Raw genomic sequence first — 15,909 nt, 5'->3', positions numbered from 1 at the left:
ACATATGTAAAGCTTGACTGAAATAACACAGATTATTGCATCTTATCTCTTGCTCTTACAATGTACTAATCAGATGCATCTTTAAATTTATGCAGGAAAAAAAAAAATCTTGGTCAAGGAACTAAACCTAAATTTAAATTAAACATAAGAAAGCATTCACTGTTCTACTGCCAGCAAAATTTATTCTCATTAGTTATAAAAGCACTGTTACATGAGTTCAAAATCTGTTGGATTAAGTTCCGGAGGATGCCTTCTTTCTCCAATTGCTCCTCAATACGAAGTCCTGGGTGCTTTACAATATGCCCAGAACAGAGTACTTGCCATGAACTGGACATATTACCCTAACGAACATGCTGGATAGCCTCCAAGATACTTTTAATAAAACAACATCAAAATGATAACTGATTTGATGATATCAGTTTTTCCCAGCCAAAGGAACACATTTTGTTTTTGAGCCAAGACATCCTGTTTACCATGCTGCTGCTGGAAAATTAGCTGTTTGCTGTCTACTGGTCTGGTAAAGAAAATACATGGGAACTCTAACTTGACAATGTGGATTTTACCTACAAAGAGGGTTTTAGTCCATAATGGCCATATATAAAGCCTTCAATTCCTTCAACAATTTCCTTCAATAACTGCCTCAAAACAATTTAAGGCAGGCTTCAGGGTAGATCAACTGAGTAATAAGGTCTACACTGGAAAGGAACTAGCTTTTTGAAAAGGAACTAGCTTTAGCACTCTTAAACCATTAAGATCTTACAATACAGCCTCATGTTTTAACAAAAAGATAGGTGACAGAGGAAAACACCAGAGCCTCATGCATCCCACCAAGGGGAAGGTCTCATTATGTTGTCCCAAACCTTTGATGAGAGAAAGAGTCAATGAGGACAGGCCCATACATCACAGACAACTGAATCCATTTTGGCTATGCTCTGACATGGATCTGAAGCTCTGGAGGTATAGGAAAAACAAATTCACAATAAGAAGGTCAAGAGTAGGTTGGGGCAGTGACTTCTGTCATAACTCATGCTTTGTCCTCTTCCTCCATGCACAACATCATTGTGACCTGTCACTACCCATCCACCCCCAACACTTAAGTGTGATCCTTTAGACCCCTTATAAAAACACACACCCAACAGTACTACATCTTTTGTGGGTGGACAGGAAAAGTAAAGGGAAACGGTGTAAGTATGGGTAGAATTGCTTGTTTAGGTCTAATGCAATAAATATCCTTCTGTGAGCAAAATGAATGACTAAATACATTTAGAATGAACAAGCAGAAATGAGATGTGGATGACAGATGACAGAAGGGCTTGGAGGAAAGAGACAGATTGAACTAAAATTGATGCAGTGACTGCCTAAGAAATATACGTGCTGAATGACTACAGCAGTCTTTACAGGGAAACTGCACGTGGGTGACATTATGCAAAGTACAGGATGCAATTTTTTGCAGAATATTTGCTGGGGAAAGAGGAGTTGGGGAGGGGGGTGCACGTTTGTTTTGGAGACAATACAAGAAAAGGAATAAGGGCTCAAACCCAGTAATTTCACAAACTAAGTCTAAATATCGTCTTGGGTTCAAGATAGGACTACCAAGTCAATTTTAGCACGCACATCATTTATTTCTGTTCTTAGAGTACTGTTTCTGCTTTGCATAGCTTAGCAATATCCTCCAACAGATGGAGGCCAAAAGGGTGTATTGGCACCTGCAAATCAAGTGTTAGAAACCCCATAAACAGGGTTTGTAGGCCCTTCACTTAGAACAAGGTTCTTCGCTAGGGGTGAGCCATGAAGCTTACCCATCACATAATCTTACAGAGACATGAGCTTCATAGGAGACACACAAATCACCTCTGCCTCCTAACCTGCACCCAGGGTATTCACAGGAGGAAAAGAAAACCTACATTAATTCCACCTTAATTCTGTCAGGTTTGAGTGCACTAAATCCATGTTTTCTGTGTCCTACATGAATGTTCTGTCTACTGAACTACTGAAGTCTACTGAAGTATGAGCAAGTAGTGTTCACACTAACTGCAACACAAGCTCAGTCTTAGAAAAATACAGCAAGCTGACCCAACTGCTCCCGACAAAGCAGACAGTCCGACAAATATCCAGAGAATATTACCAGCAAGTCATTACACACCCACTGATTTTTAACTCTTGGGTGTAGGCATTTAAGAATGTCCACTAGTATGGATGGTGCCAAGTGGCTTACTCAAGGTCAAACAAGAAAACGACAGGAAAGCAAGTCTGAAAATGCTGAAAGGATCTATATGAGCATTTACTCTTTTTCTTCCTACACTTTCCTGTAAGGAAAACCTTATTCTCTCACCACCACCCACCCTACTGCTATAGACTGGTTTAATTAAAAAAAAAAAAAAAAAAGGCAGAAATAGCTTGCATATCACCTTTGACAGCATTCAACAAATGAGGCATTCTCTATAATTCTTGCTTCTTTTGTGGAAGATTTGAGAAATATTACTTCCCAGAAAATTAGGGCATGTTTTCTCTTTCAATTACAGATAAGAATTATGCATCACATTACTGGTGATGATTTCAACCAATAAAAATGTATTGAGCTGTAGATCCACAAGACAGGTAAAAAAGTCAGCAAATCTTTGGAAACAGCATCCTTTTAACACTTCAGATTTCAGGCCAATTTGTAATTGTTTTCAGAGATATTTAATTCAGTAGTTAGACCTGGTCCAAATATAAGTATTGCTTCTCATGCACCATAAGTCTTTTTTTTTTTTTTTTAATAAAAACTTTGTCAAGCTTAACGTTGTAAAAAACATGGTGTTGCAGAGGTTTTTCCACAAGTTTTATGCAATATTGTAGTCTTGACAGCTGCGTGAATGAGGACGTTAAAAGCCAGCAGTGCTGTGTCCCAGCCAGACCTGCAAACAAGTTGCTGCATACAGGAGTTCTGCAAGAGGGAACTGGCTGAGAGAGCAATCTCTCAACATGACTCCATTTCTAGAACATAAGGGAAATCTTTCCTTTGTGTAGAGGCATCCAAAATACAGGACTTACCATGTACGCTTCGAACTATCCAGTGGAGAAGGGAATATAGTACCATGGAAAATGTTCACCAAGTTCTTGAAATACATAAATATTTGATAGAGAAAGTAGAGAAAGCAGTGAGAGGGAAACTCAAATTTTATTTTGGCCAACATAGAAAAACTGTGTGAAATTCTGGAAGTCACTTTGGATTAACAATGGCATTTATTACTCTTGGAAAAGCAGGATGAAAACCTAAAAACTAAACAGCAATGTGTTCCAGTAAGCAGGTTTCATTAGACCCAGTTGAGTTGAATGAATTTCATCCTAGTATAGTAGAGAACTGAATGGTTCATGACAGAACTAACAATGCTTCCAGCTACCAGTGTTCTCCTGTGAGAGAACACGAAGACCTGCCTGATACTGGAAAACAAAGGGAGCAAATTTGACTAGTCCTTCTTCAAAGAGAAAAATTAAGGATCTGGAATGGTCACTTTTTCAGGAAAAAAAATAAAAAATAAAATGAATAATGCAGTATGTTATTTAATCATCTAGAAATAAACATAGGAATGAGTAATAGGCACCACAGCTTTGCTCTAGATGAGCAAAGCTTGCCAAATCCATCTGATTTCCTTCTTCCTCACTTCTTTGTAGGCAGAGGATTAGTAGTGCCTCATAATATGACTAGATTTTTGACACTCATGCCTTTCTTGTAAATAAATAGGAAAGTACTAGATTAAATTACTATACAGTCAAGATTTCTTAAGAGCAGTTACCAGCAATTCACTGCTGCTAGCGAAGAATGCATCAAATGATTTTCTGCTGGGGTCTGTTTTGGGTGCGCCTCAGTATCACTTGCAGAAGAAAACAGAAAGGGATTCTCTGGTGGGAAGACAAAGGACTCAGCACATTGGAGGACAGGATTCAATGTCAAAAGAATGATAAACATGATGCTCTCAGATATGATACAGTTCACTAAGGGTGAGTACACAGCACTACATGAAGGCAGGAACAATCAGCTGCACAATGTATGATTACAAACAAAATTAGGCAAAACTTCACAGAAAGTTGTTCTAGGATCATAAAGATGATTGCACATAAAAGTCAGATCACATGTTTTCAACAGAAGACACCAGTAGGAATCCTTCCATTCAACTTATAGCAAAACTTCATCCCTAATAAAGAGTAGAACTATTTAAGCATCAGAGAATAACAGAAGGTCTCAAAAACATGACCTAAGAGGGAAGATTGAACAATTTTGAGGATAGTTGTTTTAAAGCAAAGAATTCTGAGAGAAGGCATGTTGATAATACTGCAAAGGGAAAAGGAATAAACTCTCCATTACATTTATGGTAGAAAGTACAAGGTGCTGTGAACTTGCATGTATTAAGGAGGATTCAGGTTAGACATTAAAAAAGAACTTTCAGTGAAACACAAGAACAGCCAAGGAATGCTGTGGAATCTGCTATCTTGTAGACATCTTGCTGGGTTAATTGATAGGGAAATAAGGACCATCAGTTAGTCAACTTACTGCTTCAATCCTCACAGGGTTTGCACATAACTCTGCAATGCACAAAAAGGTATCTAGTTAATCCTTGATAGAGATAGCTACAACCTTCTCTACATTCAGAAAAAAATGATTCTCATTTCATATGATTGCCAAATACAAAGAGAAATGCATATGCACAAATTACAGAGTGAGGAAATCAAATATAGCTTATCTGAGTATGGAGATTACTTTTGAAAATACTCAGTCATCCAGTTCCAGGACACGAGCATGTTTAAGTCTCAACAAATTTTGAGGTAAATCTGAAAAAATAGCCACAAATGGTTTAACAAGAAGAAGCACCATAACAACTTTGAAGGTACTCATAAATCTCAGAAATTAAGACATTATCACTTCCTTACAAGCACATAAATGACTCAAGTAAAAGGTTAATCTTAACACTTGGGATACACCCACCTCCCTTACAATACTTTCAATACCTTACACTCACAAATGTACTAATCTTTTGCTGTCTCCAATGATAGAACAATGAAGTTTGAAACATACAAGCATGTACTCTTTTTCCCCAAATCACCTACCCACACGCCTATAACAGCACCCCCAGTTACAAATCACTCACATTTATATATCATTCTTGCTTTTTTTCCAAATTAATATTACTTCCTACACTACATCAAGGGCAGTCAGAATATTCCGTTCAATAAATTAAAGTGTCGCTGCAAGTGGCTATGAAGCCTACACTAAGACAAACCTCTGGAGAGCACAGAGTTGGCAAGCAAACCCAGTAATGTTTTTAACCATTCTACCTCCAGAGGAACAGCAACAAAGAAAGCCAAACCAAAACCTTGGAAGTAAGCACAACATGCAAGTTGTGTACAAAAAGATAGCTTTTTCTCCCCTGTGTTCTCCTAAACCAGGGTCCCATAACACCCATATATAGAAGAATCCATAACAAGCATACATGCTGCTTTATCACAATGATCTCCTACAGAAATAATTGCTTTGTCCCATAAAAGCCAAACCAGAAATGCACTGATCCTATTACTGAAGCATTCTGAGACAAATAACCTACAACTGTTCTTGCAAAATGGCTCTATCACAGGTCAGCACAGGACAAGCTAACACACTAATAGTGGCATGGGTGCAAATGAATGTCGGAAACTTGTTAAGCAGCAAAGCTGAAGCCAGTAATCTGACAGTAACTAAAATTTTCATCCAAAATGCATTATGTTCTCATTGGTAATATGCTTCTGGATGTGAATTTTCTCCCTTTAGCTGGTCTAGTCACCTAACTGAGGACTGTTTCCTGTCCCTTCCAACTTATATGCGGATTGTTGCCCTACTCAGGGTATTAATCACTGCATGCTCCATGATGTGGAAAAACAAAAACTGTTTTTATTTTGTGTTCATCTCTTCCTAAAACAACACTCATCCCTCATCAGCAATTTATATGATTAATATTTACTTTCTCCCCCTTAATTGTAAACTTAGAGTCTCATCAAATACTCTTCCTGCATGAGAGTAAGTATTTGCAGCACTTCCAGAGAAGATGACAACTAGAAGATATTACATACACTTCCCCTCATTAAAGCAAAATTAGTTAATGACATCTTCATGCTAAATCAAGGTATAATACAGCTCCTCACAAACAAATGCACTTAGTTGCATTCAGAACACTGAACAAATGTACTGACTATTTTAAGGAGCACTTTTTTTATAGTTAGCATTCTACTAGCTGCGTTAAAACAATATATCTGCACAAACTCCAAAGGACCGTATTTTTGCCTTCTGTAGTAATGAGGCAGATTTCAGTCTAAGGAACAGCATGTGTCATGAATATTTTTCCAAGAGTACTACTAAAAACAGAATGTTCTTCTGAAGTTAAGAAGCTATCAGAGCCCATTACTTTCTTCAAAGACTAGTTGACATCAGCAAGAAAAGACAAGTGATACAAATCCACCTTGCATGATCAAAGAGTTTTAGCAAATGCTTCATTGCCCCCTACTTCTGACTTTCTGATGTTCTGAATACTCTGCTCCCTCACTCTGCCTCGTATTACATATTTAGCTGTACTGAATTCAGCTGAATGCCACGGTCTAAAACAAAGTATTCATGTCTTAACTTGAATTTAATCAGTCCAATGCCCTTGAAAACCAATTCCACAGAAAAAGTAACTGCTTAAATTAAGGAACATTTTTCTTCTATCAGATTATTCCAACGTGGAATACCTGACCAACTCTAAAACCATTAATAAAAGTATACAATAAAAATGTATTTTTTCAGCTCGTTAGTAGAAAAAGGGTTGGCTTATTTATAGATTTGTTAGATCACCGGAGAGTTGTGTGGCATGTATTAGTTCTCAGAAGACAGATTTTTTGGTTGTACATTTCATAATGTAATGTATTTCTATTTTATTTTCACAGACATCTAGGTTTCGAATTGTTTTTCTCATTCAACAGTGAGAACATTCATTTTAGCACGACCACATTCATACAAGAAATAAGATGGAACCTTGAAATATTTCATTTTCGTACAGCCTTCACTACTGGTGATTTACTGAGTGGAGAGAGTAACATGTAATAGCTGGTTCTCACAGTGGCAGCATTAAAACTCATGCTGCTTGGTATCTTTTCTTCTTTTGTCTATTTTCCTCCCTCACCTGGATGGGTATGTTATGGGCAGCTCAACAGCACAAAACAGATTTGCTTTGACATATTACTGGCAAGGCTAAGCAGCTTTCCCAGCAACAGACTGGTAAAGAAGGAAGGAAAAAAAAAAAGCTATCAGCAACCTCTCTGTGCCTGATCTCAAAGTTGTATTCACTGAAACCGTGTTGGCAAATAGTACCTGGAAATTATTTTTAAGAGGTGAAAATCAGAGGAAACACTTATACATTACCTACATGAACTGTACTTATAATACAGAAGTCTTATAGGGAATAATTACTGGTCTTTGTTAAGTCAGCCTTGAGATACATTTTCGTTGTAAGTACATCTAGTGCATATCAGTAACAGGGAATCACTTGGAAGCTATGAATTGATCTGCCAGATCTTAAAGATTTTTAAGTTGTCTTTTATAACTGATGAAGTTCATTGCTTCAGTGCTTTATTGCTTTTGATCGCCTGCACTCTAGCAGTTTTCAATTAAGTTTGTTCATCTATTTATCTTCATCCCCTTTGACTGTTAAGAACCAAAAAAACAGCATTTTGCATTTTATTCCCACTAATGCTATGTGGAGTAAAAGACATTAAAAGAAAGTTTGAAAACTAGAAATACTACAGGGTGTTTTTTGTAAGAGCTTTGTAAGAGCTAACTAGAATTCAACACAAATTTATCAACAAAGTATCTAGCCCATGAGATCACTGTTGTTTCATATGGCTGAATTTTGTGTTCTGTAGCCTACAACACTTAGTTTTCTCCTGCTAACAGATAGATTCTTCTGCACTTCTGTCTCTAGAATCGTGTCACACAAAATAACCTCAAGTCCCATTGCAGGCAGGGAGGCCAGGGGCAGCTAGTCACATTCTGCCTAGTAAGCGACTCAAAAAACATTGAAACATTATAGATCTCATCTGATAGCTCACTCTTCTACCTCATACCCAGCTACATAAAATACTATAGGGTGCACAGCACATCTTCAATACCACTGAAGTTCCCCATATATAATGGATCCACTTGGATCTGCACATTAGAGAAACAACAGGATGCAGGATAAAGTGCTAACCCGTTTTGCTGAGCTGCATGAGAACAGGGATGAAAGGCAAAAGGCCAGGACAACTGCACGGTGCAGTGTTCCACATGATCTTGGAGGACTCAGTAAAAGCAGGGGCTGGTAGACAGCAACAACCCAGCCCCACTGGGAACATGGGAGGAACTCTGCTTTTATACCTCATGCAACCTGAAGTGCAAGCAAGGCAGATGTTAATACTTCAACACTTTGCTCTGCCAATCCCAGCAGCTGCTTATGGGGACCTATTCCTAAGCCAAGCTCTGAAAACCCATTCATCTCAAAGCTGAGATACCAGGGGTTATAAATGCACATTCAAGGATAACAATATATAAGATAAACTCAAGTAAAAAGCACCAGTACTGGTACATTACCTGGCGGTCACAGTACGCTGTCCCTAAGCAAGCCACATTCCACAGCGCATCCTGCTGTTCTTCATGCCCATCTCTGAACTCCACAACTAAGCTCAGCACCTTGTTTGCAGTTCTCTGTGACTCAGTTACATTTCTTTTTGCCTTTTTTTTTTATTCTCCTTCTTTACTTATACACCAAACACTTATGAACATTACAATTTAATGAAAATTGGAAATGGAATATGTGGGGGGGGGGGGGGAGGAAGAAAAGTATGCCTCAAGAAAAAAATAAGCATCTGCTTTTTAACTGTGAAAGAAAACAAATTAAAAAAAATGCCAAGACAGCTATTGTTCTTTTTGCTAAAACAAAAACAAAACAAAACAAAACAAAAAACCTATGAGAAAACAATCTTCAAATCCTGGGCAAGTCCTGGAAAACCCAGGCAACTGCCAGGCCCATAGCCTGATGACATTCACAGTCCAGAGTATTATGACGACATTCATAAAAAGTGGCATTATTATTTTCAGTACTGGATGCTCTTGGCATTGTGCAATGCATACAGTAAGTCAGGATCTTTACCCTAAAGATCTCATATAGACATATAGTAAAACAAGATCTAGTTTCCAAAGAGAAGGCAGAAAGCTTTTGACTGCAGGGACCTTATCTACTGGCAGAGCTCCAGGTTCAAAGTTGTCTGGCATAAATACAGTAGGACTAGGTCTGTGGAGAAGGGCTGACCACTTATTTGCTGGCAGAGATTCCTGGCGAGTTCATGATGCATTTCCAACATTCCATCTGAAAAATACTACGGCACACCCATTTCGGGGGAGAGGGGACAGGCAAGACAGCAGGAGACTACAATCTCATTAATGCTTACAGCACCATTGTTTTCTGAAAAGGAGAACTGCAGATACAATGGAGAAAGCAAACAAAAGGAGAAAAATATTATTTGAGTGACAGAGACAGGTGTTGTAATAAATGTATTGTGCCTGTCAAAACAGACTCGTTTTCCTTGTAAATGAGTTTTGTATGTAGTTTCTCTGCTAATCACATTTATTTCAATTACAGCTAACGTCTTTAATTTTTTTGCTGTTGTAAGAACTTTCTCTTATCCTTTTTTTCTTTTAAAATAAGACTTACCAGAACTGGAAAGAATGTTTTTGCTTCTACAGACTAGACAGCCATAACCAGAGGAACTTCCATTATCAAATAATTGACCTCGTTATTTTCAGCCTACCTTAATTTTTAGGATTGCCTTGGGATATGTTAGCTGTATCTTGACATGAACAATAAAAACATTCTTTCCAAAATGTGCTGACTATAAAAAATGGTGTATACGTGTATATATATTGTATATGTATATATTTTGTCAAGGGAAATTTTTACAAATATGATACAAAATTGTAAGATATATACTGTAAAATCTACATTGACAAAGTATTTTTATGAGGCAAAATCAGAGACATAGAAGATGAACATGCTCGCCAAGATGCATTCTTTAAAATATTCCTCTGCTACCTCTTTCCATTTTAAGATATGTTAATGATAGGTTCCTGATATGTGTTTGAACCACAGGAAACCTGATTTATGCTTTATCTGATTATCTGATTGACAACTTTTGAACATAGAAGGGTTTGTCCTTCCTTGCCTGGTTCTGAGACAAATTATATAGCACTCCACTCGCAAGTAGAAGGTCTATTGTTCCAATAAGAACAGCCAACAGAATGTATTTTGCTATCTAGGTAGAATGCCACAGTTTAGCAAAATAGAGAAAAACAGCAGAAGCTACTAACACGGTATAATTCTACTGATTTACAGAAGTGGTGGAGGGCATTCAAGCTAACAGAAGGAAGGAGAAGTGAACAAACATTCACAATCTTCCTATACACAGCAAAAGCAGGTCCTAAGACCACAAATGCTGGAGGATAAAAAATGCCTGGGTGTTCCCCACTGATCACTAGGTTTTAATATCACAGGTTCTTTGCTGACATCTACAGTTATCTTTAGACTTGCCTGATGCCCATGCAAATGGCTCTTATCAACAAAGAAAACCCATACAAAACTCAGTGTGTCTATCTGCAGACACACTGAGTTGCCTCAAAATAACACCTATAAGAATTAAAACAATTCCTTTCTTCCCTCTCATCCCCATATTACTGCTGCTTCTTTTCCCCCTCTAACATCCTCCGTCCTAACAGGAGCTTTGCAAGACAGGGAAGAACATGCATTCAAACATCTCCAACAAGTAATCCCATTAATTTTCGTGCATCTTCACAAACACTTAAAAATCTGTTAAAGATCAAACCACATTCCTTGGCCAGGATAATTAGAAAGGAAAACAATTGTGAATAACAATTGTGATCAAGATTGACACTGTATTTTTTGTCCTCTCTTCATTTATACTTTTCTCTGTTTACTCTTCCGTATCTCTTGGATTCACTGATGATACCATTCCATTCCCTTATATCTGGCAGCAGTCCACAAGAATTCACAAGTATTACACTTCTCTATGACCACATAAGGATTTTTTGATTTAATATCGCTTTCAGTGTCCTTTTACTGTGAAATGATTGCCTGTTTCCTTAACTTTTGTCTACTTATGTGGAAACAGGAAAAGATCAACAGAATAAACACAGCATCTAAGACTCACCTAGACTTCACACAGAATTAATATTTTATTCTTTTTCTGCAACAGGTTATCATCTATACCAAAAGTGCAAGAAATAATTCATGAAGTTCATACTAATTCACAAAGCAGAAAGTTGAGTGGTGTTCACGGCTGCACATTTGTTAAATTTGCATTAGTCCATGCAAAGCTTACTACAAAGAAATTCTTCCTTAGCAACAGAAAGTATAATTAATGGAAATTACCACACAGGATTTCAGAAGGAACATTTTTTCTGAAAAGGCAGTCTAAACAAATAAATAAGATAAACAAGATTGCTTATGTCTTCTTCTCAGTACTTTTCTACCAAAGGTGGTAGAACACAGTAAATAATTTTTGTTTTAGCTTGCAGTGTTAAAACATGAAAATTGTTATAGAACCCTCTAAATTGTATTATTCTTCAGACTTTTAGAAAAGGTAGAATACGTTGTCTCTCCTGAACAAGAAACTATTCAGGAATGAAACAATTACAGCTACAGACACTTTGAAAAAACAATACAATCTTAGTACATTCTGCATAGAACTTACCTGTGCAAATGTACCCATGCCATCAAAATAAGACATTTATAAGACATTTTTTAGAAGTTTTTCCACCATTTAGACAGCAACAGTGATACTGTTGTCTTCCTAACATAACTCTCTAAAGTCTCCACAGACCACCTGGGTTGCAGAGATCTATTGCTACTGATTGTAACAGGGACATTGGACAAAATGAAGTATTAATGGGAAGCAAACAGGACAGTATAAAACAGGCGTGTTGCAAAGTGTTTGCAAAGTGTCATTTACAGCTCTACTACAGTACCCCAAAGGAAAAAAAAAAAGCGCTGGGATCTGTAGCTTAAAGTCCTCTCTTATCCCGAAGTGCTTTACCATTTTATCCAATTTCCCATGTAATTATCCATATGACAGACATGTTAATGCATGGATTGATACAAAACAATGCTCATTGTAAAGTTTACTTAACTCTTACTGGAAACATTCTTTAAGTCACAGGACAAGAGAAGAATTCTACTACTCATTGTGGTATGCAGCTATTTTTTTGGTCAAACTTCAGACAACAGTCAATATCAAGAAACTAAGAAGTCTGTTGTAATTCAAAGGTATTATTAAACTGGACATGGAAAAAAGAAATTCTGAGACACAGATCTCCTGGAAGACTTCAAAACGGGAGACTTGCTATAAACTATTATTCTCAAATGAAATGGATCTCTTCAGCAGTACAACCCAACCTTAGAAGTGTGTAGAAAGACTAAGTTGCCACCAAGTGTCTTTTCAGTGAAGTCTACAAGAAGTTAGATGGACAAAGGGATGTCCTTCTGGATGGGGCTGAGGGAGAAAGAATGTCAATTTAAGCGAGTAACAAAATAATGAGATCACCAAAAAGCATTTTAGCACGCTGAACTATCTCTACGTAGGGTCACATAAATGGCAGAATGGGGAGAATAAAAGGCACGTAAACCAAAAGCCCATGCCAGGGCTAAGAGTGGGTCTGCAGTAACCAGCAAATAGCTTGGTGCATTTCTTCAGCTGCATCATTCATCAACATTTTCAAGAGGTCTGCCTATGTTCGGCTGTTGAGTATAAATGTTTTATTTGCATTTTATCTTCACCTGACCCGAGGTAAGCATGCTTCCAAGTGACTTGGCTAATAAGGCATCTGTTGGAAACGTATGGCAAGCCTGTAGAGATGGAGATGTGTCTTCCACTGGCAGTAAAAAGGAAAGCTGACATACAGCAGCATAGTAGAGCAGACTTGAATATGGTAAGAGTTCACCACAGCAACAGCATCTAGATCCAGCATACACATGTAACAATACTTCATGTGTTCAAGTCACAAAAGAATCAGAGAGCATCCTGCAGGCTTTTTGAGCACACCACTAGGTGTCACGCACACAGCTCTGCCTTGAAACATGCATGACTCCAAGAAGCCTCAGTATTCCTCCTCTGTAATTACCAAAGAAGTTAGCCACCCTGACCAGTACCATTCCAACTCATACATCTACTCAGACTGTTTGTAAAATTAGAATCTGAAAGCTCTGAGAGTAGTTACCAACACTTGCTAACAAACTTGAGGCTTTTGTATGAAGAAAGCCAGAACTGAACTGTTGACAATTTTGAAAATAGTTTTATGTCAGCAATCTGTTGGCTATCTGAAAATTCAAGAGCTTCTATTCCATTCTGAGATTTGTCAGCTAAATATTATTTAACATAAGCCATCATTCCAAACACATTTGTCTCTTTTAGACTTCTACCACTCATAGAAGTTTGGTCCATACTTAAAAATCAGAGGCAAAATGGGTCATTTTAAACATCCTTTTTTTTTTTTTAAAAAAAAAAAAAAAAGTAATTTCCCACCTAATCTGAAAACTTCCAACTCTGCAGAACTACATTATTTTTGAATGAAAGTTGTCTGCTTCCATCTTTCTTTTTTGGATTTTTTTTTTTTGACAAATGGATTCATACTGGTATTGTATACAACTGCTGTTCATCTCCAAACAGATCACAGTGACTCAACAGTTTGCCGGTAGGGCTATGAATATCCCTTAATCTAACAAGAGAGAACATAGGTTATCATTTAAAGGTACACTCCGTGAACACAGTAATGAAAGTCCCAAGCTCAGAACAGCTTCAGTCCTGATCTAGATCTGCGCTTTTTCCATAGGTAATCAAAGCAAATCTTAACCTTTTCAAAAGAGATCACTTTCTTGCAAAAGCAGGAGGCAATTTAAAGTGTCTTCTGTAGCTAACAGAAGCAGCTTTTCAAATTCCTCTCTGCTCAATCTCCAGAAAGTTCTACTGAGATGAAAATCTCAGTCTCAAAACCAGTTACCATTCAAAAAAGTTGCCAAACCACAGAGCTACTGATCAGGTATGCAATTCAGACTGAGATACAGGGAACTTTTCTAGACTTATTCTGATTTCAGCCTTGGCCTAGTTTATTTTCTTAATAGCATTGTATTTCATTTTGTACAGATGCACAGCTTAGTAAAAAGCTTATCTTCTATGACTGAAAGCAGGAAGTAATTTTATAGCTAATACACCTCTAGTACCTACAAGTGCAAAAGCTTCTGCCAACACAGAAACAGACCAAAAAGATGATAGAAATAGCATGAGGAGATCTATCAATACCTGATATTAAACAAGAATGTTGAGATTCTCTAAATGGCTTCAAAGTACTCTGGATAGGAAAGAAAAATGGCAAAGATCTGCAATCAGGAGAAAAGACGCCCTGCTGACAATGAAGCATGTTACTGAAGCATGTTCAGAGTCTGCTAGAGAACCAGATATATATCGCCTAAAATGATGAGGAATTTTGCAAAGTCAGAATGAGAATTCAGACTAGAGAAAGCTAATCCCAACAAAAGTGTGGTGATAGCCTTAGAACCAATTACAGAATTTACACTTCCCTGGCTCAGAAACACACTCCAAACCCTTGCAGATATAACGTTTATTATGCTTGACATAACTATGAGATCAAATAACAAACCCACATTACAGGCTAAAACTAGCATTAGTTGCCAGTTGAAACACTTCCGCTTGCCAGCAGCCCCATGTCCAAGGGCACAAAGAAATATGCTGTATTTCTCCCAGAATAACAGCTCCCACCACTCCAAAACTCACCCAAGCAAATTGCTCCTTGATCTCTCCAATTAAAGAACCAAATATTCATGTGTTCAGATACAATCTGTCCCTGAGCCCTTTCCTCATTTTTTAAGCTATCAAATCAATTACCTGATACAAACAACTGGAACTGATCTGCCTCCAAGCAAGTGAAGTGTTAGACAACACTGACACCAAGTGACAGAATTCAGAAAAATATCAAATAAAACAACCCACACAGAAATGTTAGTGCACTTCATCAATACGATCTGGAAGACACAAAGCCTATTTTTCCCCCAAGAAAGCAAAAATTAAGACATAATATGAGAGCTGACAATTTCACAGATATCACACAAGTTACAGAAAGTATGTCCAAGATTAAATACATGTTAACAATTTGACTTAACCTTGATATCACCAGCATGAGTGAAAGACTGTATACACTGTTTTGTGCAATCTAGCCTTGTAAATTCATTTCTAAAAAAATAATTGATGGTTTGCATGTACAGTTAGCCTTTGATTTCATTGACTTTTGTGGATTTAAGTTCATTTCCCAAGTCAAAAAAAAAAAAAAAAACAAACAGTACTTTTACGCCATTTAATAAAAACATTTTATGTTAATACAAAGTTTAATAGTCAGCAGAGCCTCACCTACCTGCCATACCTACCTTGCTCTACAACAAAGAAATCTTCAGAAATCAAGTACCACGCACTCCAACACCTTATGCATTAAAGAGAATTGCCACCCTTCCTACTGACTTTCACAATCACATTACGTTAAGTATTAAACCCTACTGACAGAACAATAACCCTACCAGATGCTTCTTCTCCCACCTACCATGCTTTTGCCCAGTGCTTTATGTCTCCCAACCCAGCTTCCATGTTCTTACCTGTTGACGTTTGAATGCCAAGTAATCAAGATTTTCCAGATCCTTCCGAAACTTCTGGTAGGTTTTCTGTAGATCAGACTTACTGGACACATTTCTTAGCATTTCAAAGGTTCTTTGAAACTGTGATAGTAAAGAAAAAAATATCACTCACACAGTTGTTGGTTTG

At 37.5% G+C, this 15,909-nt stretch overlaps 1 protein-coding gene across 2 annotated transcripts in view; it reads right to left on the bottom strand.

Annotated features, from left to right (window-relative positions):
• The window catches only part of CTNNA3 (catenin alpha 3), a 464,394-nt gene that overhangs the window by 410,960 nt on the left and 37,525 nt on the right, over positions 1–15,909 (bottom strand). For both annotated transcript variants that reach the window (XM_082765467.1, XM_082765468.1), the window contains exon 5: positions 15,744–15,863. In XM_082765467.1, the coding sequence (XP_082621593.1) occupies positions 15,744–15,863 (120 nt within the window). The remainder of the gene's footprint in view (positions 1–15,743; positions 15,864–15,909) is intronic.

Source organism: Aythya marila (assembly GCF_965140915.1).
Source record: "Aythya marila genome assembly, chromosome: 7".
NCBI lineage: Eukaryota > Metazoa > Chordata > Aves > Anseriformes > Anatidae > Aythya > Aythya marila.
The sequence above is the reverse complement of the archived record's forward strand: the minus strand, read 5'-3'. Positions and strand labels throughout refer to the sequence as shown.